The sequence below is a fragment of the Ruditapes philippinarum genome, unplaced genomic scaffold, assembly GCF_026571515.1.
Source record: "Ruditapes philippinarum isolate M1 unplaced genomic scaffold, ASM2657151v2 ctg5578_1_1_1_1, whole genome shotgun sequence".
Lineage (NCBI taxonomy): Eukaryota > Metazoa > Mollusca > Bivalvia > Venerida > Veneridae > Ruditapes > Ruditapes philippinarum.
The window spans coordinates 20,786-46,461 of NW_026867287.1; the positions used below are offsets into that span (position 1 = coordinate 20,786).

General features: G+C 34.3%; 1 protein-coding gene across 1 annotated transcript; it reads left to right on the forward strand.

The window, feature by feature from the left end:
* Positions 1-6,142: 6,142 nt before the first annotated feature.
* On the forward strand, positions 6,143-24,928 carry LOC132735527 (uncharacterized). The gene is made up of 6 exons (XM_060722483.1): positions 6,143-6,553; positions 6,993-7,064; positions 8,215-8,554; positions 8,973-9,017; positions 22,302-23,815; positions 24,032-24,928. The coding sequence occupies exons 1-6, from the start codon at positions 6,143-6,145 to the stop codon at positions 24,926-24,928; spliced, it is 3,279 nt and encodes a 1,092-aa protein (XP_060578466.1).
* The last annotated feature ends 748 nt before the right edge of the window (positions 24,929-25,676 follow it).

Below are 25,676 nucleotides of genomic sequence, written 5' to 3' on the forward strand. Positions count from 1 at the left end.
GTATTTTTCAATGACGCAAGTATGAACTATTCACCGATCTCTTTATTGTTTTCATCGAAAGATTTGTGATTTAAGCATCTGAAAAAAACATTGGATTAGTTTAAACCTATCCAGATTTTGAGTAAAACCCTTGTACCTTACCTCAAACGGTTCGGAAATTCCAAAACGCAGATTGTTGGCAGCCGCCATACTTATTTTCCGTTACACCCCGTCGGTGATTGATCAGTAGTTTTTTAGCCAAATTATGGAGTGAACCGATGACAACATATTTAACACCGATATCACCTATTGGTAACCTGTTTTCCACCTATCAACTGCTATTGGGGAAAGATAAGTTTCATCGGTGAAAAATTATCGATTGGGATTTTTAAACATGTTTAAAATTCTCGATCGGTGAAAATATTTTAAAAATAACCGACGGCAACCTATATCACGAGATATGCAAGCTCTTAATCACCGATCGGACAAAGATAACCAAATATGAATCACCGGCCATATCTGACGGAAAGTGTTTAACCACTGATGACTAGCTATCAAACACCGATTAATCAGCGTTACGCCCGATTTAGCTCCGATTTACAAACGATAAAAACCAAAAGTATTTCAGCATTTAATCATCGACCCGTTCCCGTTTGAGTTTGCTTTCTGTCACCGATGGCCGTTTACACAGAAAACCAGAAATAAAATCACGCATGACAACCGATCATAACAGCGAGTAAATTTTAAATTAAATGACCGATTGGGGACCGACCGTCTGTGTAACTGGGCCCTAACGTCACAAACTATTTTGGTATGGTAAGGTAGTCGGATCAAGTTTTAAAACGGAAATATCGCTACATAAAACCGCTTTTATATTTTAAAATGCAATCGCAAAATTTAGGGACTTTTATGGTAAACACTTAAGATTAAGTTCTTTTGCAGTTAGTTCAAGATTAATCCTTTTATTTACTGGCCTATTTGATCAGCTTTAACATTCGCTCTGCAGCGATATAGCAATGAGCTACTTTGACCCGAAAAAGATTCACATAACTCTGGGTAGACGAAAGTCCCGAGGAAATATCAATTAAACAATAATTACATATCAAAGTCGATCGCTGACACCAGTAGAAAAACGCCTCAGCCAATTAGAACGAGAGGTGGTTGCATGTGTTTGGGGCTGCAGAAATGTTCACATTTATTTATACGGAAAGGCATTTTAATTAGTTACAGACTGCCGACCACTGTTTTCAGTATGCATGAACTCAAAAAATACAGTCTGATAGACTCGAACGATTAAGACTTACCACCGACAATTCTACTGTCAAGCACATACCCGGGAATAACTTGATAGCAGATAACTGTTCCCAACTTCCATTTAATAACTACGCGCACGAAAATATAGCGGAGGATTACGTGAATTTATTGCTTATTCAGCAGTTCCCAGATCATTAAATTTTCAATAAGTGGCAAGTGCTACAGCCCAAGATTGTGTTTTGACATGCATTTTTATCGCGCTTCAAAATAGCACGTGGACTAAACAAACATGTGCCAGTGGTGGCTGCTATAACTGTTATCAACAACTGACCGACCGCCCTGTCAAAAGGGCATGGAAATGTTCTCCTACGAGGAACATGGCTTGTTTAATCAAAAGTGAGTAACATAGCGCACGAGGGTCCCGACTGCCGCAACAGAACAAAAACGCTCTTAAAAGAAACTTGCTGGTTCCCGTATCTAGGCAAGTTAGTTGACGAGCAATGCAAAAATTACATACAATGCATGTCCGCATCACCACAGACGACTACAGAACCAATCAGGCCAAGCCCATTACCAAGGCAACCATGGGATGAGCTGTCTATCAATTGTTATTTTCTGTGACGACAAACGATTAAAAGTACGCGACAGAGACAATTAATAAAAGCAAAAGGACAAAAAGAATGCTGATGAAAAACGTAAGGCAAATCCTTGTTGTTTACAACCAGGCGACCAGGTCCTTGTTAAACAACAACAAAAGATTGTCAACGCCATTCAGTCTTAAATGGTGATACGTAAAAATTATATGGACCATTATCACTTTTATACTGATGGAAGTAAAGACTCGGATGCTTGTTTCGCAGGTGCAGGAATTATAGAATATGACAAAAATCGAGTAATAATGATTCAAGAAACTAAAATAAAAAATAACAAATACGTTTCTATTTATACATGTGAAATGGCAGCTATTAATTAAGCAGCAGAAATAATAAGAAGGAAAATATTTGATAAAACAGCAATATCACCAGATAGTTTAAGTGTTCTAAAATCAATCAAAGCCTGATTCTGTGTACAGTATGTGTACCAAGTCATATCAGTCTTGGCGGGAATGAACACGCCGATAAATGCGCGAAAAGTGGTATTCACGTGGTATTAATAGAAAAGTGATAGAAAAAAAGAAATAGATTATGAAACGTACACTGTGAAATGAATAATATACAGTAAGCTTCACTTATAGCGAACACGGTTATATAGCGAACGTCCGGTTATAAGGAACAATTTCTTATGGCCCGAATTTTGCCCTTCTTTGTTTTATATAGAAATATACTGTTATAACGAACACGGTTATAAGGAATTATCGCTATAAGGAACTGATTTTTTAGTCCCAATTTTGTTAACAGTACAGAAAATTACACTTTTATAACGAACTCCAATTTATCTCCAGCTATCCGTAAATAGATCCTGCATTTTCAACTTTCGTTTTTATTGGCACGGATTAAAACTCGGCGCTATGTACCGTTTATTGTTGTTTGTACTTCAATCCAGCTGTGAAAATGAACTTGTATAGAAGAACGTAATAGTTTTCTATTTAGGATATTTTTTGCATGAGTTCTTGTCACCAAGATAAAAAGGTTATTCCTTTATTCCATTATTTCTTTTCTTTAATAGTTTTGCTTGATTAAAATAATTATGATCATTTATAATCGGTTTTCAAAATAATCACGCATGCTATTCATTGCAAACCCATTACAAACTACATAGTACGTATGATTTAAATGAAAAATGAAAAAAAAACTATGTCTTTCACAAGTGAAAGTCACCCTTAAAATATAATGGAAGATATTCAAAATAACGGGAAGGAAAAATCGAAAGTCTTGTTTATTCTTAAACATGGAAAGAAAACGAAAACCACTGATTTTAGAAACAAAATATGATATTTTATGTGAAATTGAGAAAGGGAGTAAAACTAAAATTAAAATAGCAAAGGGTTTTCAAATTCCAAAAAGTGCGCTCTCGGGTATTGTGTCTAAAAAAAATGAATGGCTTATTTTGCATAAACAAAAGCCTTTCAAAATGGTGGACGATGGTAAACAATCAGTTCGTTATGTGTAAATCTGTTTGCTATAAAAACTCCTGATGCAAGGAACTAATTCGCTATAATTATGCTTACAAGAAACTCCGGATATAAGGAACAAATAGTGATTGTCCAAATGAGTTCGTTATAAGCGGAGTTTATTGTATAAATAAACAAGATACCTCCAAAAAATCTAGTATCATATCACTATGATAAAAAATTAGATGAAATATATTCGCGCTGAAAACTTAACCATTCAAAACTTAAAGGTCACTCATTTTCAGCCAAATCAAATTGTCCCGCATGTAATGAACCAGAAACGTTTGAACACGTGTATTTCAATTGCGCGTGTCATTCCGTGCAACGCAAAGAATTGGAATCATACATACTTAAACTTGGAATAGTATCAATTAATAAACATTCCTCTTGTATCTTCCGGTTAAAAGAGCTGGTCAGGGTCGCAATACGATATTTAAATTCATTAAAGAGATATAATTTACAAATAAGATTTAATTTACTATGGGTATAAGTACATAAAGTATCACATTAAAGATCGCCACTTTATAAATTTGGGTCTGAAATGCCGTGGGTTTGTCTGTGAGCATGGAACTAAGCAAGGCCAGTTCAGCAACTGCCCCATAAAGACATATATTTGGACCGGAACGCTAAGTTGATACAACAGTGATTTAGCAATTGCTGCTCAGAACATATTAATTTGTTTTCTGGGGGTAGGAGCTGAATTGCTCCATGCTCCATGCTGGTATGTCACACAATGTTTATTTGTAAAGACAGACAGTGGTCCGATATGTAGATATGATGTTAATTATGTATACAATTACAAATTTAATCTTATAATTATGTAAAACATCAGAATTTACAAAAATGCAATTGCTTAATGCACGACAAGAATCTTCTTGTCGGGAGGTCAAATGGAATTTGGGCTGGTAATATTTAACAACAGTCAAGATAAAAATAATGTACTGATTATAAACCTTTTTAATCACTTAATATGTAATTTACATAATGTAGAGAATGTAGTCACCCCACTGGTGATATAATGTTTAATTAACCGATTGAGAACTAAATTAATACTAACAATACAATGAAAATAAACCATATTAAATACTTGGTCGGTAGACACCCTACAAGGGATGCGTCGCTTGGCGCACCGACTTTTTACATCCACTCATACAAAACATCAAAATTTACAAAAATGTGATTGGTTAAATACACGCCTAGAAACGTTTTGTCAATACGTCCAAGAGAATTTATGCTGGTAGTATTTAACAACAGTCATAATAAAAATAATGTACTGATTATAAACTATTTTTAATCCCTAATGTAAAGAAAGTAGTCACCTCACTAGTGATATAATGCTTAAATTAATTCTCCAACTGAGAACTAAAATAATACTAACAATATAATGAAAATAAACTATATTAAGTACTTGGTCGGTACACACCCTACAAGGGATGCGGTGCTTGGCGCACCGACTATTTACATCCAATCGAACACGAATATTTAACATATAAGAACGAGTATGAATTAAAATTACATATTGTGTCCATCAGACTGCAGTACATCCCATACTCGTAATCAAACAAGAACACGCGTGCACATCTCAATTAACCGATCAAACTAAAATACTTTACAGGTAAGAGCGGGTATGAATTACGATGACATATTACGTCCATCAGGCTGCAATACAGCCTATACTCGTAAACAGAAAACATGCGCGCCCATCTCAATTATAGTTAAATGAGACTGATTTGTACATACTGATAAAACTGTTGTTACTTTTATGATAAAGTTTTCATGATACAAATGCATGGCTGTATATATTCAGTTAAAGTAGCTAGATTTGTTGTTATGGTTATCAAAGTAATTCATAGTGTATAATTCATAATAAACCATTTCAGGTTACAAATCCATAAACCTATCCCGTGAACACCAAAAGTTCATATTTCACTCGTGGCTGCGCCACTCGTGAAATATACCTTTTGGTGATCACTCGGTAAAATATAGTCCGATCTTACACTGAACTAAACAAATATCCTCTATGTAATTTACTCCTTAGATGAAAACATTTACAAACCAAAATAACACGCTTTTTGTAATTAAAGTTTACTTTAAGGCCCTTACGTATGCCTACAGAACAATTCATGTAAAGCCCTAGAGATCCCATAACCAACTTAACAAGGAGTTGGACAGGCCAAGGCCATTAAAACAAAATAAAACAAAACAATCCTTTCACGTCGCAACCGCATATGAGACATATTCCTAAGAATATGAACGATACCTGGCCACCAACTCAACAAATATAGTCATATGAGCCAACTTCATTTTGTCTGCGAAATAGAATGGAGACAAGACCCCCTTGAAAGAATGCTCGTGCATGTCGGTCGTGCATGTGGACAATATGTGTCAGGTATCAGTCCGAGTTGCATAATCTGATCGGTCAGTCAAGCTTATCATTTATTCTCGATGTTGCGTATAAGGGTCTCTTTGGCCTACCATTCAGTGAATTACTAAATTAAAAATCTATAGGTCACCTTCTGGTTTAACATTTAAGGTCATGAATAGTGACATGTCCGGGATCCGTACTATAAGTCCCTGAAAGGGCGGATGGACCCTCCTTAAGCATAGAATACATACATACATACATACATACATACATACATACATACGTACATACGTACATACGTACATACGTACGTACGTACGTACGTACGTATGTATAGGAAATTACCACAAAGGCCGATCAACACCGCTTAGAATTTTATGGTCATTTGTTTGATTATGTTATTACAGAATTGATGATTGGATAAGAAACGGAAAATGGCAACCGCCAGTCCAGGTCAAGCAACGTCTTCAATGACGCAGCAGAATCGCTGCCGTCTGTTGCGTCTTCAAATGCTCATTATAGACGGTGGACTACAAATACTAAGAAATATTTTAGATACGAAACTTAAAAATGTATCTCTTAGCGCATTTTTACAACAAGAAAGGTCAACAATAACCAAACTAAGAACGCGCGGAATAATTACACAGGTACAATATGATCTACTGTTTCCATCAGTTGGCATCGGTCCAACTACAACAGACCTAGACATCACGTTAATCATATGTCTCCTTAGAAACATCAAAACATTCGGGTTGAACAAGAACTTTCAATGGAACACAATTCCTACCCAAGGTGATACGACAGTTGAGGCTGATATATCTCGTCTGAAAATATATAGAAACGAGGTAAAGATATATTTTTTTTGCCTACTATAGTATGATACAAAAGAAAGAGAAAGAACATAAAAACACTCGGCAATTCTATTTAAACTCGGAAACTACGACCCCTCGTACAATTCAGATTACCTCGTATTTCGGTGCTCTTTCTATAATGTTAAGTAAATGTGTTTGTGATACACAGATTTAATGTATTTTAAGGGTTTTGTTGAGCTAGCTTTTAAATTCTTGAAGTTTATCTAATTTTTAAAATATATACATAATTCATAAATTGTATATAACATTAGGAAAAAAAATATACCTATTATATGTTATATTGCGACGAATGGGTTTCAACATTTATACTAAATGAGTAAGCCTATGATGCAGTAGCCTTAAATATAAATTTCACAATGTTACAGCTAAATATTTGTTACTAATGTACATGTATATATTCACTCGTTTTTAGGTCAGTCACATATCTTCAACAAGTGGAATAACGCTGAATGTTTTCACAACAAAGTGGGCGGAGATTGAACAGGTTAGATTGACCTTTTTTGTTACAAATAACTTACTGTAAACCATGTTTACTAATATAGCACTCCATGCATATATTATTTTTATTTTCTAATATTTTATCTATCTATATTCGTGAAACTTCTATTTTTACATTTTACAACGATTGCATTTTACCATAGTATTCCAATTGAAAATTCATTAAGGGAGAGTAACAAAATGGACAACCCCTCAAATATTTTAGTCATCGGTGGGAAATAGCCATTGAATGACGTGTTTGTGTTTGTGTGGGTGGGGGGCTGTTTGACTAGCGGTCACATAAAGACGTAGCTCCGGCGATGGCTGATTCATTTGATCGGCGATTAAGCAGCACTTGAGTCACCGAACAGTCGTTGATAAAACATTGATATGACAGCATGTTGTTGCCAAAACAAAAACAAACAAAAACAAAAAACATTGGTGTAGAAAAGGTCGGAAAAAGTCACAAACTAGGCGATGCATACAAAGTTGGTCGTAGATGGGCGGACGCGGGCGATAAGTCACCGAAGTTGACAATTCACCAAAACACAAAAGAATCCACCGATCGATCGAAAGAAGTTAGCAGAAAAGGATACTGGCCGACACCTCACTGATAATAAAATGCTATTTAGAAGTATCTACAGATTAATTTAATTTCCGAAATTAATCCTGATACACCGAAAGACCCATCATTTTCCCACCATCGGCGCGTCGGAGCATTTATGTGACATCAGCTTTAACATTCATCTGGAAACATTAAATATAGTTTCCTGGTATTCTTCCTGATAAGAAAGACCTGTATTGCTTCCGTTTACGTCATTCCCTCTCGTATATCATAAAAAGTGGAAACTTACTTTAGGTATCTGGTCAATGGTTAATGTCTTTGTCGTTTTCATTGCTTAATCTCATTGCACACACACAAATATTTTACTGTATCTTTTATAAAAATAGGCTGCACAGTTGTTTCTAAGTATCAACAGAATTCTAATATTGAACTTCTTTTACTGTATTTCTGTCTGGAAGTATTGAAAGATGTGAAATAATAGCAAAGTACATACATTTACTATTTATTTTACAATGTATATGTTTATGTTTTGGTATCTGATATTACATGACAATTCGACGATATTGATGGTATTTAGCATGTCTTTTTCCAGGTTCTTTTGAGGTTGAACTCGGCAGTGACTCCCATACCAGACCTTCAAATTATGATTGATGACTTCAAAGTGAATCCACTTGACCCACAGGCGGAGAGAAGGGTTCAGAAAGCCATAGACAATTGGCATAAGTTAGAAACGGGTGTAGAAGCTGAATTAAAACTGTTGAAAATGGAGGACGAGAAGATAAAAAGTACTCTTAATTTGCAATATCAAATCACGAGAAAGCATACACAGAGAATGGATGAATTAAACAAGAAAACGTGTGAACATGATAAACAAATACATGACCATGCTAAGCAAATACAAGAATTAAAGGTTAAGGAAGAAACTAGAAAAGGTAAATCTCTAATTTTAGTTTATTTAAGATGTTTGATATTTTGTATGTGCAATTTAAAACCTGAAAAAATCATATCATGAAAAGCTTAAAATACAGCGATAAATAATGGATATTTTTTAAAAGTATTATAAAACAAATGATTGTTTTATCTCAATCTTCTCAAAAAGTTATGGAGCTTTTTACTAAATTCTTTAAATGCGTGTTGGATTCGTGATATTTATTATAAATTTAATAGAACAATATTTACTTCTTTTTATGATTATAATTTAGTGCTCATATAATCTGTCACTTTATTTATCATTATATAATTCAATCTGACGAAATCAGATTTACTTAAATGCAGACAACAGTACTTACATTTATTTGTGATACATGTTTGCAAAAGATTAGTTCAATGTATTTGAATGTTTTAATGTAGATGACAAAACAGAGACAGGATCAAAATATGAAGAAAGTAAACAAAGTAAGTTTAATTTTGTCAATTTACTTTTAGTCCTTTTTCGCAATTAGTATATAATTGTAAGAAACAAACATACCAGAGAATATCGTATTCATCTAACGACGTATATAGCTTACGTTGAGTTGTACGTACTCATAAGTTTAAAACGTACACAGCTAATGTCTTTCAGAACAGTAGGTCAAAAGTCAAGTTCACTTAGGCCATTAAGGCGTCGTTATGCCGGAGTTGTTGTTCAAGTCGTAGTTATATAAGTCATCGTCAGTCGAAGTCGTCATCGTTATTATTTTTGCCGTAGTAGTTGACGTGTTATTTGTAGTCACCACAGTCGTAGCCGACGTCGTAGTAGGTGTTCCTTTAAAACTCTAGTTATTACTCAAAATGCCAAAAGATCATAAATAAAATCCTGTGCTCTTGTTCTGATAGAACAAATATGAGGGGATCATGTAAGCTGACAATCGGATCATCTTTATTATCTAAATGCACATGTACTGTAGTTCTTATATAAAATATGTGTGCGATCTTAAATAATGACCAAGGTTTTATCTAACTTTACACACTCTTGTTCTTATGAAATATGCATGAGTGAAATATACATGAATGTATCACATATATGTACATATACTCTATTCATTATGGACCATGTATGCGGGTATCATGTGAGATGACCAGGAGATTATCTAGATATTCATATACTCGTAAAGCGACCAGAGGATCATGTATATGAACAAATACACTACGTATTTGTAATGAAACATTTATGAGGGGTTCACGTAAGGCGACCAAGGTATCATGTAGATCTACATATACTTTATTCATTATAGAAAAGGTATGAGCGTATCATGGGAGATAACCATCTAGATGTACATATACCCGTTAGGCGACCAGGGGAGCATGTTGATGAACATGATTACACTCTATTTGTTATGGGACATGTATGACGGAATCGCGTAAGATGACCAGGGGGTCATTTAGATGTACATATACATATAGTATTCATCTTTAAAAACATACTCTAGTTCTTATTGGGCATGTATAAGATGAATATATACTTTATTTCATTATGGTACATATATGTGGGAATTACAAAAGACGGTCAGGTGATCAAGTAGATCTACATAAACTCTATTTATTGTTAAAATTGTATAAGAGAATCACGTAAGCGGACAAGAGGTCCTCTAGATGTAAGTACATTCTTATTTTTGAAAATGTATGAGGACATCATGTAAGATGACCAGGGAATCATCTAGATATACATTTACTCTTTTTATTTGTGTACAGATGTGAAGAGATAAAGTAAGATAACCAGGGAATCTTCTAGCTGTTCATAAACACTATTTTCTATGGGACACATATGAGGGAATCACTTTATATGACAAAATAATCACAAAATTGTTTCTGTACTCCAGTATTATAGAACATTTATGAGGGAATCACATAATTGACTAGGGATCATTTCAATGTACATACTCTTTAGATCTGTTCAAGCATGGATAAATAAATCACGTAAGCTTCTAGCGGGTCATCTAAATGTACACATACACAAAGCTTAAATAACATGTATAAGAGAATCAGGTAACTAAGATGACCCGGGGGGTTTCTAGATGCACTTGCTCTATTAATTTAAGAATTATGTATGAGGAGTTCATGGAAGATCCTGGGGGGATCGCAAGGTTGTTGTCGATTACTTTTGTCGGCGGCGTCGTTGTCAGCGTCGGCGTCCTCTAAGCCTTGTCGGAGCATTACTCCAAACTTGGTATGCATGTTTCTTTCAATTACCTAAGTGCAGTACTCTGCACTTCCTTAATTTTTGAGTTATTGCCTTTTTGTTAATTTTCATACTTTAATTTTGTCCGGGTCATTTCTCCTTAACCCTAAAAGCTATGGACTTGAAACTTCAAAAGATGATAGATCTTATTAAAAAAAAGAGCAGTGCACAAGAACCGGTACATTGCACTTTTTACTTTTTAATATTTTGCCCTGTGTTACTTTCATACTTTATTTTTGTCCGAGTAATTTCTCATGAAATTTAAAAGCTATGGACTTGAAACTTCATAGGATGATAGGTCTCATTAAGGAAATGTAGAACCGATACTCTGCACTTTTTATTGCGTAAGTTATTGCCCTGTAGCGGTGTTATAAAAACCTATATTTAAGAAGAAAATGCCGAACTGACAACAATACTGTTCACAAGACGACACATCCGACTTGCGGAGTTCTAGTTTATATACTTTAGTTCACATTGAACTCATTTAGGGGATCACGTTAGATGACCAGAGGATTATGCTCATGTTTGTTCTAGAATATGTATGAATGGTTTGTGCAAGATCATATATGAGCTGTTCATAACTTTAGTTTTTATGTAACATAATTAATCCAGGAGAATCTTTTTTCGGAGTGATCATACCTCATCCCCTCATACATGTTCTATAAGAACTATAAGAGTGTTTATACATCTAACAGACATCCTTGTCATCTTAAGTTATCCCTCATATATGTTCCATAACAACTAGTGTATATGTACATCTAGATGATCCCCTCATACATCTTCTGTAAAAAGAACTAGAGTATATGTTCATGAAGATGACCTCTTGGTCCTCTTATGTGATTTTTCGTATATCTTTCATATGCTTTGCATTTTGAAATCGTAGTTCATGATATTGAAAAAAGTAATTGTTATTACATTGGGTGCTGATAAATTTTTATTTCAGACCATAATCGAGTTTGAAATATCCTTCCCTTTTCTTAATTACTAGGCTGTCAACTTTACAAATTTCGAAGCGTCAGATAAAAAACCTTAACGTTTAACATGCTAAGAAAAAAAAGATTACGATATTCATAAAATGGCGTGGAATGATCTAAAGAAGAGCTACTGATGCATTACCGATCATTCTCATGTTTTAATATTGCTAGTATACGAAAGACTGCTATGCTGCCAGGCTGCCAACTTCAAAAATTTCGAAGCGTCAAAAAAAAGTAAAACGTTTAAAACAAAGATCGCGATATTGAAAAAAGGAATAGAATGATCTAAAGAAGTGCAACTGATGCATTTCCGACCGCTGTCATGTTTGTAATATTTTAATTTACTTAAGGCTGTTTGGCTGCAAGGCCGCCAACTTCACAAATTTCGAATCGTCAGGTTAAAAACTTTAAAGACAACATGTTTTAAATAAAGATCACAATATAAGTTCTAAAGAAGTGTAAAGAAAGTGCTACGGATGAATTTCTGACCGTTTTCATTTTTGTAATATTCTTAGTTTACTTGAGGTTTCTAGGCTCCTAAGCAGCCAACCTCACAAATTTCGAAGCGTGGAATGATCTTAGGAAGTCCGGCTGATGCGTAATTGACTGTTTTGTTTTCATGTTTGTAATATTCTTAGTTTTTTTCTCTCATGTCAGCTAGGCTGCCAACTTCAGGCTGCTATGCTGCCAACTTCACAAACATCATTCTGAGGCCAGTTATCACTTTCTGGCCGGTCAATGACGTGTATAAATGTCTTTAATACACTTAAGAAATGATAACGTAGCATTTTATCTTAATAATTTGAGGCCATTATATTATTATATTATTCATTTTGCGCGCCGATTATCACCTCCAGGCCCAACTCTGCACACTTATAAATGCATTTGACAGTGCTATCTGTTTCAATAGGAAACAACTTTCTGCAGAATTTCTTCAGGATTGTATATGTTATTAGATTATAGCTGTAATTTGGCTCTTACTCGGCAGTAATTAGAGCAGTCGCCTTTTTCAGGAAGAGGACAGTGCTGATAGTGATAATTGTGATTGGCATATTTTAACTAGCCAGTTTTTCGTGTTTTTCTTAAAGGACTGATAAAACTGTAGCAATGTGATGATACATTCAAATTATTACATAGGTAATACACGTGGAGTTCGCAGAGACAATTGATAACACAGTAATGTTTATGCCTCCGCTATATAATGGCAGGGGCATATAGTGTTACCCTGTTCCGTCATTCCGTCCTTCCGTCATTCTGTCATTCCGTCATCATCAGTTTCCGTTCATTATCTTAGTAACGGTTGCTCACAAATTTGACATATGGATATGTCATGAAAAAATACAGGTCAAGTTCGAATTTGGTCATGATTTAATGACTTTTGACAGAGTTATGCCCCTTTTACTTTGAAAATGATATGAAATTTTCAGTTTCCGTTCATTATCTCCCCAACGGTATTACACATTTAACTCAAATTTGACATATGGATATGTCAAAGAAATGTGCAGGCCAAGTTCAAATTTGGTCATGGTTCAATGATTTTAACAGAGTAATGCCCCTTACACTTTGAAAATAATATGAATTTTTTAGTTTCCGTTCATTATCTCCTCTAGGGTATTACATATTTTACTCAAATTTGACATATGGATACGTCAAAGAGATGCGCAGGTCAAGTGCAAATTTGTCATGGTTTGATATTTTTGTCAGAGTTATGCCCCTTTAACTTTGAAAAAAAAAGGAAATTTTCAGTTCCCATTCATTATCTCCCCAACAGCTGTACATATCAACTCAAATTAAAGATATGGATATGTCATAAGACTGCATTGGTCAATTTCGAATTTGGTCATTGTTTGATGATAGCTGACAGAATTATCCCTCTTTGAACTTTAAAAAATCAAGAATTTTAAGTTTTCGTTCATTATCTCCTCAATGGTTGCACACATTCAACTCAAATTTGACATATAGATACACCTGAGTAAAAAGCAGTTCAAGTTTGAATTTGGTTTTGGTTCAATGATTTTGGACAAAGTTATCTTTCCTGAATGTTGGAAAAATTTTGAATATTCAGTTTCAGCACTCATACTTTTGTGGAAATGTATGTAGCCATTATTTTGGCTACAAAAATGCAATATGCAATTTACAAATTTCACGGAATTGTTTCAGTGCCTTGAACTTTGTATAAAAATGGTTTGTGTTAACATTGAATCGTTTTAAGGGCTTTGAACTTAAAATAAAAAAAGTAATTTGTGCAAACAAATTTGGAACTAATTTATTTTGTTCCATATGAAAGGAATGAATTGCATTAAAAATCCTATATATTGTCTTTGTTGTTTTTGCTAGAAAACTCATTGTTTTACATGCCAGAATAGGTAATTGAACTCCATCCACATGTAAACCTAAAAAGTGTATTTGTACGTGACTGCTGGGGAAAAAGAAACGTAATGCTTAAAGAGGTGACACTTTCTCTATTTTTAAATGATATCCAGTTGTAAGTGACAGTTTGCAGTTGTATGGATAAAAGGTCGTCTTAATACAAACTCTTACCCATACATAGTTTATTATACTCAGTTATTGGGTTTTACACTGGATTAACAAAATGTCATGTCCCGCTCTATTGTATCATTGTCATTTTATAGTGACAAGTCTTGTTCGGTCTCGAGATTTTTGTTCTGAAGGCTCTGCAACATTTTAAGATGTCAAATCCTAAGAAAAGCATTCAATAACTGAAATTCACACAATATATTGTGTCATTATAAATAATCTGAGGTCACTCATCAAGTTCTATAAATTTCACATGTATTTAACCAAGTTAATACTTTTTTATCACGGGGTTGAGCTCCAAAAGGGTTCTCAAAATTGAGCATTTGTATATATGAATATGCGCTGATGAAATGAAGTGACAGGAATAATCATCCACATGGCCTCTAAATCATCTCATGATAATCCCTTTCTCAAAAGGCAACAAAATGTATTTATTATTTTTATAACCCATTTTGCGATGGGTGATAGTAATTATTTTTAAACAATATCTGACTTTACATGTTTGCGTTGTTTTAATAAATTTAAACAATTTTACTAGTGTAATCTATGATGGTACACAGGTGACATTTTGCACCTCTTTGTATATATGGCAGGAACAAGATTTATCTCCATATCGTTTCATCGACATAGTAGGTGTTCCTCATATGTCTCGTCAACACGATATACCACTTCGTTCCAACCAGGAGATATTATCTTTGTCCTAAGAGAAAGATAAAATTGGAAATGTCATATCTGAGCCACCAATACATATTCTTCTTTATATGCATTTTGGCCATTAGGCAATATTTCAGGGGAACGAAATAGTATTTCAAGGAAAGGAAAACAGATCTCCTTACCAAGAGATAATTGTGTCGTGGGAACGAAAAGAAGTGCATTTGTCATCTCTTTGCCTTCGTAAAGAAACAAAATCAATGATATTTAATATGAATGCAAATGAAGCTAAAGCTTCAATTTAGACTTATTTCATATCTTTCTTATAAATATGAGTTTGCATAAATGACAATTAATTGACACGTGTGCGTGTTTAAAGTTAGAAGAGTACATATATGGGCTCCAGTCTCAATAGGTGTTTCCAGTAAAACATTTAAACATAAAGTAAAATTCAGTCAACAGCAAACTGCAACATTTTATCCACCGCTTCAGCGACGAATTCTCTACCGCCGTTGCGATAGATCCTCCGCTTCTGTGAAAGCTATCTATGGCAAGTGTGGTTTTAGCTTTGTCTTTCTAATTTAGGGGTGTTTGTCTGTTCGCAGAAAATTTCGAGTTATTGTGATCGCTGCGACGTCGTCGTATTTGTCGTCGTGCAGAAGCTTTAATGTTGCCCATAATTCAAATATTTTAAAGTACCGACATGAAACATGGAATACTTACCTACATTGACAAGGTGCAGTTGATGGACAGTGTGCATAATTCTGAAAAGAAGTATTTATTAGTTATGCCGCTTTTAACGTCGAATTTTTAACAGACCAGCATGAACACGACGCCTGTTGAATTACTGAGACTCCATAACTGCGATGTTAGGCCGCACCCACCGCCTCGCCTTCTTCTGTTGGCTTAAAGGCCCATTATGCCTCAGAAAGGCTATCATTTTTATTTTTATTTTTGGCATCTTTTTACAGTTTCCAAACAGCAAGAAAAAAAATAATCATTTGCCATATACATAAACTATCTTTTGCTATGATGGCAGGTGTTACAAGTCAAAATACTGCATTGTTTACATTTTGCATCTTTTATGACAAATTAGTCCAAGTTTAGCGCTATTTCTTCGGTAGATAAACATTTTATATACTGTTAGCCTATTATCAAGACGTCAAAGAAGTAACAACAAGACCTGGTGACATTCCTTGGATGAACAACGATATCCGTAAATTAATCAGAAAACGAGCTAAACTTCACAAACAAGCCAAACAAAACAATACCAATTTTCATTGGTCAAAATTTAGAAAAATTAGAAACGATGTCACTACATTAATACGAAAATCAAAATTAATGTATCAAAATAAACTAATTGAAAAATCAACTTAAATAATGTAAATCCTAAAGAATGGTAGAACTGTAGTAAAAAAACTAGAAATGTGTCCATTGGACACGGATGCCCCCACACGCCACTGTTCTGTCAATGTTATGACTCTAGGTCAAATATTGTTTGGACTACATGTGCCACAAGTTGAAAACTAAAAATCAACAAAGGGCCATAATTCTGTTAAATTTGGTCGCAGCAAAAATTCCTTCCTTTTCTGCCATCTACACATTAAGGTTGTTCATCCCTGGAAGTTTAAGCAAAATCTGCCATCCGGTTTAAGAGGAGTTGCGTTCACAAAATTTCTACATAGTATATAGTGAAAACATCAACAAAGGGCTATAATTCTGTTAAATTTGGTCGCAGCAAAAATTCCTCCCTTTACTACCATCTACACATTAAGGTTGTTCATCCCTGGAAGTTTAAGCAAAATCTGCCTTCCGGTTTAAGAGAAGTTGCGTTCACAAAATTTCTACATAGTATATAGTGAAAAAATCAACAAAGGGTCATAATTCTGTTAAATTTGGTCGCAGCAAAAATTCCTTCCTTATCTACCATCTACACATTTAGGTTGTTCATCCCTGAAAGTTTAAGCAAAATCTGCTTTAAGAGGAGTTGCGTTCACAAGATTTCGGGACGTACGGACGGACGGACAGACGTACGGACGGACGGACAAGTGCAACGCTATATGCTCCCACTCTGTGGGGGCATAATAACAATGAAGCAATCCTCAAATTCAATACCTTCACTAAATTACAACAATATCATTGCATTATCCGATCAAGAGAAGGTAGAAATTCTAAACGATTTCTTTAGTTCGCAATCAAAGGTAGATGATAAGGACTCAATACTTCCACCCCTTACTGAAACAAACATTCCTAGCCTATCAAACATTAACATTACGCAGCAGGATGTGCTTGACTCATTATCCTTAATAGATCTCTCAAAAGCATGTGGCCCAGACCTTGTAAACCCTAAATTACTACGAGAAGCCGCGCCTGTTTTTAGCCAGTCCACTCGCAGCCTTTTTTAACAAGCTTATTCGCTCTTCTTCCTTTCCTACACACTGGAAACTTTCTAATGTAACTCTTATTTTAAAAAAATCTGATCCAACACGTCCCGAAAACTACCGCCCTATTTCATTGTTAAGCTGTATCGGAAAATTGATGGAAAGATGTGTTCATAAGTATCTGTATAATCATCTTGTCACTAATAATGTGCTTACTCCTCACCAATCAGGTTTAATAAGAGATGACTCAACAGTTAATCAATTAGTTAACCTATACATACATATATTTGTCAAGCTCTCGTTTAGGGTAAAGACGTTTGGGCTATATTTTGTAACATCTCCAAGGCCTTTGATCGAGTATGGCATCAAGGTCTTCTCTACAAACTATCTCCATTGGGTGTAAACGGGTCGCTTCTTCAGTGGTTCTCCTCTTATTTGTCTTCCAGGCGACAAAGAGTCCAGTACAGAAATGTATCCTCAGCATGGGTTTCTATCTCCGCAAGTGTCCCTCAATGTTCAATTCTGGGTCCCCTTTTGTTTCTTATCTACATCAACGATATCGTAAATTACATATTTTCTTACATAATTTTTTTTGCTGATCACACGAGTTTGTATATAATCGTAGATAACCCACTTACTGCAGCAACCAGTCTTAACTCAGACTTAGATCGGATACATTCTTGGGCCAATACTTGGCTTGTTTCTTTCAATCCAGAAAAAACAAAAACAATTACTTTTTCAAGAAAATTATCTAAACCGTCTCATCCTACACTTAGCTATAACTCTATAGTTATATCTCAGGTCACATCACATAAACATCTTGGTGTTACTTTATCTCATGATGCCCGTTGGAAAACCCATATTCATCTATTACTTGATAAGGCCTGGAAAAGAATCGGACTACTCAGAAGTTTTAAATTTTTTTTATCACGAATAAGTTTAGAACGCATGTATTATTCATTTGTCCGCCCACTTCTTGAATATGCTGATGTAGTCTGGGATAATTTAACTGACGAACCAAATAAGGAAATAGAATCCGTTCAAAATGAAGCAGCTAGAATAGTCGCAGGCGCTACCAAGCTGTGTAATATTAACAAACTTATCAGTGAACTTAGGTGGGAATCGTTAGAAAATAGAAGAAATAAACACACATTAATCTTATTGTATAAAATGAAAAACCATATACCACCTTCTTGTCTCTTAAATCTTTTAACTCCCACCCAACAAAGTACATATAACCTTAGACATATTGACGATTTAACTCAAGTTCCAACCAGAACACTCAAAATCATTTCTACCTTCTACTATTCGCACCTGGAATTTTCTTCCTGAAACTCTTCGATCTAGTCAAACTTTAAACTCATTCAAGTCCAAAATAACCCCGAATATCAAAAGACCACCGTCTTACTATAATACAAGCACACGTAAAGATCAAATCCTTCACACAAGATTAAGATTAGGATGTAGTTCATTGAATGTGGATCTGTTCAGAAGGTCTATTGTGGAAAGAAAGTCTAACATGCACACGCGGAATGAGAGAAACTGTATCTCATTTTTGCATATTATTGCAATGTACCAAATACAGAAATATACGCGAAAGATTTCTCACTAAATTAATTTAAATTTTCCGGCTGCAGTAAATAATCTTCTTTACGGCACCGAACATCTCTCTTCTGATGAAAACAAAACCCTCTTTCAGAATGTCCAAAAATTCGTTACACAATCGAAGCGCTTTGTGTAAGAATTACTATCAGTGTGAATGAACTTGGTCTTTCCGTACGCTCATATTTCCTTACATGTTAATCTTAATTATTAAGCTCCGATATATTCAATCATACCTTTCCTTAATTCTTCCTTTCTTTAAGCATTTCACCATAATTTACCTTAGTTTCTCTATAGTGATAATTCAACAATCAATTATTCTCTTATTCTTAATTTTACATTCAAAGAGCAACTAACCGCAATATTTTTGTATCTTTATCTTGAAAATTACTTTTACTGGAGAGGAATTGATATTAGTATTGTTTTACTTGTTTTCCAATCCAGTCTGAATTACATTGTTGTGCAATGTTTGTAAATGTCATTTATGTTCAATTTATTGAATAAATAAAGTTTAAACTATCAAGACATCATTAAACACATGTTTGACATTTCTTAAGACTTTAAGAAAAATGGATTTTTGAGACATAATGTACCTTTAAATAAATTAGCCATTTTTAAAGTGTTTGTTTGTTTGTTTGTTTGGTTTTTACGTCACACCGACACAGTATAGGTCATTTGGCGACGTTCCAGTTTTACTGGTGGAGGAAGACCTCAGGTGCCCTTCCGTGCATTATTTCAGGCACGAACGATTTTTATAGCGATTTGATTATGTTAACACCAAACAGTATAGATCTTATGTTTTATTTTTATATTATGTTCAGACAAATGCAAAAAAAGTCATAAAATATAATAGCATATATTAAGATATCATTTAATTTAGCTGCCTTCTATATAAGCCTACTTGTAGTGATGTCCTTTTGAAACATGGTTATGCAGTTTTAATAAATGGTGTTGTGGCACTGATGAATATGGTGCTGTAGTTTTGATAAATTGCAATTGCATTTTGATTGATGGTGCTGTGGTTTTAACAGATTATGCGATGTGATGTGATTTTGAAAGCTGTTATTGCCATTTTGATAGATGGTGCGGTTTTTTTTTTTTTTTTTTTTTTTTAATGCCTTTATTTAAGGTCGCCGCCAGAAAGCCCATATGGACGTCCGTACACTCAAGTCGGGTCATCTTAGAGCGTCCCCCCGAGATTTTTTCGTTGATTTTTTTCCAGCTTTTATTGGTGAAGGAAGACCCCAGGTGCCCCTCTGGGCATTATTTCAGGCACGACCGGGCACCTGGGTAGAATCACCGACCTTCCGTAAGCCAGCTGGATGGCTTCCTCACATGAAAGATTTCGACCCGAGTGAGGATCGAACCCACAGTGGTGAGGGACCTGTGATCTCAAGTCAGCGACTTTAGCAACTCGGCTACGGAGGCCCCCGGTGGATGGTGCTGTTTTTTGTCACTTGTTGGCGTGCGCTGTTTGTCAATAAGGCGCGGCAAAATTATATTTAATGTCCGCGCATGCGTAAACTGTCGTTGTTTCCGTGGCGTCTGTTATCATTTGCTATTGTTTTGTATCGAATGGTTCTGTAAGTAGAAATTCACGAATATGTCCGAGACAATTCAACTACTTTCCGAGGGTACCGGGTTAGAGTCCCAGTTGGGCTGCACATTTTTCTCACCCTGTGACACATTGATAGATGGTACTGTGGTTTTGATAAATGGTACTGTGGTTTTGATAAATGGTACTGTGGTTTTTAAAAATAGTACTGTGGTTTTGATAAATGATTCTGTGGTTTTTACAAATGATACTGTGGTTTTGATAAATGGTACTGTGGTTTTGATAAATGGTCTGTGGTTTTCAGTTATTGTTATGTGGTTTAGATAAATACTGTCATTTTATATATGGGACTATAAACTAGTAAGATATATGGTAACGTCCCTTAATATATGTTGGTATAGTTTTGATACGTGGCGGCGTCTTTGTAATACATAGAAATGGGCATTATATTTTGATTGGGGACAAATTGTTATAATTGCTTGAAATGGTAAACTTCCCTGAGGTTGCTCTTTGTATTAACATGGTTTATTAAAGATAGCTCATATATGGTAATTAAATATGGGAGCACTTTTGAAAACACTTGTGTTTCTTGTTTTGAAAATGAAACTATTGTTTACAAGCGCCTGCAATTGTATGAAAGCTATTTCTGTAGGAAATGATTTTTTTAGAAAAATAATGATATTAAGATCGGAACTTATATCAATATTGGCGATGCACATATATGTAAAATATTATGTATTGCTCACTGCATTGAGTATAGAGACTGTGAAAAACTTATGGGTAGATCTATATTCCGGGCGCATGTGCTTGAAACATACTGTTTATGTTCTATATGGGCTATAAACTATAATCTTAATGTACATGTTTATAGGCCGATTATGTAAAATGTTTGATTATGTGACTAGCGTTGGTTATTCCGGGAGATTGACGATGCTGGTCCAAGCTTTAAAAAAAACTATCCTTTTCGTCAATTATGTTATATTCTCTATTTCTTCTGTCAATATCTGCCTCACCCTTCCCCCACCCCCTTACCGTGAGGCTTTTTTGTACCCGCCCCTGTTTCTAAGTTTCATGACTCTAATGCAATAGGTCAAATAGTGTTTAGTAACGCGAAATTTGAATTAAATTAAAGGCAATGAGACTTCAAATAAATAGATCTATAACAAATATAACGGACCGACAGATAAGGGCAAAACTAAATGCCCCTCCCCAAGTGGTACGCCCAGTGAGGGGTAAAATTATTTAATTGTGTAATTATGTAAAAATGTACACAGTGAAGTATAAAATCTAAAAGCGACATTGAAACATATTTTTTAACACGGAAGTGTATCTTTTCAAAAGATATTTCTTGTTTCTTCACTACTGTCATATGAAAGTCTATTTTTAGATTGATGTTTATTACAGTTCAGCCAGTGCAAATATTTTCTTCCTTGCATTTTCATATTTACTGTAGCATTGACAGCAGCTGGCTGTCTAGATAAACTTTAGAAAAACAAACCAAGAGAGATGCTACAACAAAGAGGTATTCTGAAAATATGTTGTATGATACTTCGAGTTTTTAAATGAAATATGTGTTCGTCTGCTACTGTAAATTTAGAAGTTTGAAGACGAACACATGCAGTTTCATCATTGAATTTGTATTTTCTACTGAGTGTTCTATTTATCTTACTGGTGTAAGTACAAGTATATGAGGAATAACTTAAAAGAATGTTTTGTATTTAATTTCTTTATTATTTTATTTCCGTTTTACTGTACTGTACTGCTGTATGTAGAACATGAGCATCATGTCTATGAATAACTTGTAATTTTTTTCTATTTTAGAACTGAAGGATGAACTAATTACATGGTACAAAACCAATCAGAGTACAGTTCCTCTTTCACCACTCACAGATGCTGTCCCTACCCCTCTAGCCGGGTTCTACATAATGCCTGAAATTGACATACAGATTTATCAGACTGATGGTGGAAAAGAAACAATTAGAGTCAAGTCGTTACAGGACCTGTTTATTTCGGGTAGAAATATTTCTCAGGAAATATACTTATCAGCGGTCGCTGGATTTGGGAAAACAGCATTTTCAAAATATCTCGCATTGACGTGGTGTCAAGCTCATCAAAAAGATAAAAATTATAAGCATTTTAAAGGAGAAGAGTTGAAGGTGTTATCTGACTTTGAGTTTTTATTTCTAGTGCTATTGAGAGATTCAGCTAAAGTATGTGATGTTGACGGCATGATTGAAGAACAGCTGATACAAAATCTCCCTTGCTCATCTTTCATGCCTGAAGGTCTTTTAAAGGACATTCTACATGACAAAAAATGTCTTGTTATATTAGATGGACTAGATGAATGGACTCATCCTGACAACGATTGTTCAAGACTTCCTAAAAGTATTCCACATCGATATGCACGTGAAAAGTGTGTAATCTTAACAACGACCCGGCCATGGAAGCTTGGAATGTCAAACTTGATGCAAAGAGGCGAAACAGTAGAGCTAGTTAAACTAAATAAAGACAATGCCAGGCAATTTAAGAGTAACGCAATGAAAATATTGAATAAGAACTTTAAAGATAGTGACCTGAAAAATGAAGTGTGTAGATTTGAACAAGCAATCAGTGACCATGACCTTGAAGATATGGATACCACCCCTCTCCTATTACTCTATCTTATATGTTTATGGGTTGAAAAAATTTCAATAGGAAATTCAGCAGTAGAATTATATACAGGCATTATTCAGCTTCTCCTATCTAGAACAGAAAAGTTACATGGAAAGTTTCATTCAGCATGTAAAAAATCTCCGAGTTACGTCCCTGAATGTTTCAGAAAACATAAACATTTTTGTAGTTACTACACGTTTCTTTTGACCATTGGGAAACTAGCTTTTTATACATTTTTCAGTAAGAAAAAGGAACACAGATTAGTTTTTGATAAAAATGTTGCTGAAAAATATCTTAATCAAGAAGATTTGAAATCAAGCTGTCTATCAGGAATATTATCAGAAAGTGAAGTGAAAACATTAACAAATGAAACTTCTAAAATCTCATTTTCACACAAAACAGTGCATGAATACTTTTCAGCAATATTTATGAGTTTTCAAAATACATGTGAAGTCCAGAGAATCCTATTTGAAGAGTGCCAGTGTTTACAAAATATTCTAGACATGTCAAAAGTGTTTGTTTTCATCAGTAACATGAACCCTAAATTAATGTCTGCAATATCAAGTTATTTAATGCCTGTGATAAACAATGATAAAATAACAATAAAAAGCAGAACTTTGACAAGATATAATAACATGTACATTGGTCCATTACAAGACATACAAGACATGTACATTTCTTGTGCAAGAGAAAGAAAAGAAAACAAAGACCTCAAATTGTGTTTACAAGATTTCATCATTGATGTGAAATGTAAACAAGAAAACTACTTCAAACAATTACAACAGCTGTGTCAACAAAATAAAGAAAACATAAAATCAATAATGATACACAATAGAGGTATTTGTAGTCTACAAGAAATTATCAAATCATTTACACTCTCTGACCTTCCACATATAGAGAAATTAATCTACTATGGAGAAAATGTAGAAGAGGAAATAATGAGCTTGTTATTGAACCCATTAAAATGTTTAACTGTGGCATCAGGTAAATGGGAAAATCATAAATTTGTAAGAGGACGTTACCTGCTGTCTGCTGAGATAAATAGACGACTGGTTAAATTACAACACCTGGAGCGTTTACATATACAAGGTTTCACTATGACCCACAAGGTAATGGAGACATTGTTTAATTTCCTCACTAGTAAAAAAACAATGAAAGAAATAAGATTGTATCGTTTATACTGTAGTGATCATGATACTTCATGTAGGGGATTCAACCTTGACCTATCTCAACATTCACAACTAAGACATTTAGAATTGGCCAGGATACCTGTGTCACAATTAAACATGGATGTGTCGTTGTTAGAGGATTGTGGTGTTGGTGGATTATATAAACCTGGTGTTGCGTCATCTTATCTCAGTCAACTACCAGCAGCCAGTATACTACAAACACTTACGTGTAAATATCTAGAATCTTCCAGTGATATAGAATCAATGGTACAAACATTACCATTGTTACATCATTTGAAAGTTGTTAGGTTAAGGAGAATAAAACTTGGTGAAAGATCATTTACACTGTCACCTCAAATGATCAATATTGAATGTGTTACCTTGTCTCATATAACAATGTCTTGTTCAGTGTTACATGATCTCATTACTGTTATAAACAAACTACCACATACAGTGACAGTACAAATGAAAGGTTGTGATATAAAACCAGAAACAAAATTTAAAGAGTTTAAAACATTCATAAAACACTCAGACAATTTTGTGGTCACACGTGATCGCACCATTAAGTCTGGAGATTTCAAGTTTGATTTCAAAACAACAACAAACTTGAAGAGTAATCTTAAATGAACTTGGAGAAACAATTTATAAATAGATTATGAGACAAGTGACAGATAAAATAGACATCATCATTATGTGTCTAACATTTAATCAATACTACGCTATACACAACCCTTGTAAGATGAATAAAGGGAATATAAATGGAAACTGAGGAAAATTCTTCTGTAAATATTTCATAGGTTTCTGGGCATTATAATTTCTTACAGTTTTCTAAGTATATGTGAGTGACCTGATAATAATGGATAATACAACTCAGACAATTCAAGGCATTAAAATAGACTACTCGTGCAATAATGCTTTATATCAACTCTCAGGAAAAAATAATTACATTTCCATATTTTGTGAATGTATACATATTAATTGAATACAAATTTATTATATTTGTATTAGAATTATATTTTAGCTGTATAATATGTGCATTATTTATATCCCTGTATTTTATAATATGTTAATATACTTTTATTTATAATAATCAATATTTGTACATAGATAGTTTTAAGTTAGCTAGATAAAAGTGACATTGTGCCCATCAAAATGTATATAGTGAAATAAGTAAACAGGTGAAAGTCAAAAAAGGTTTTCATTTTGCAATTATACCTTTCAATTTTATAATGTACTTGGCATAATAAAACTCACTTGACATAAGGAAATGAATGTATATATCCATCGGAATTTACCTGAAAATTTACCTGAAATGTTTAATTAAAAAAGGGGGCAGTCTTTTTATGGTTTAGGCAGACTTATATTTTATCCTAAA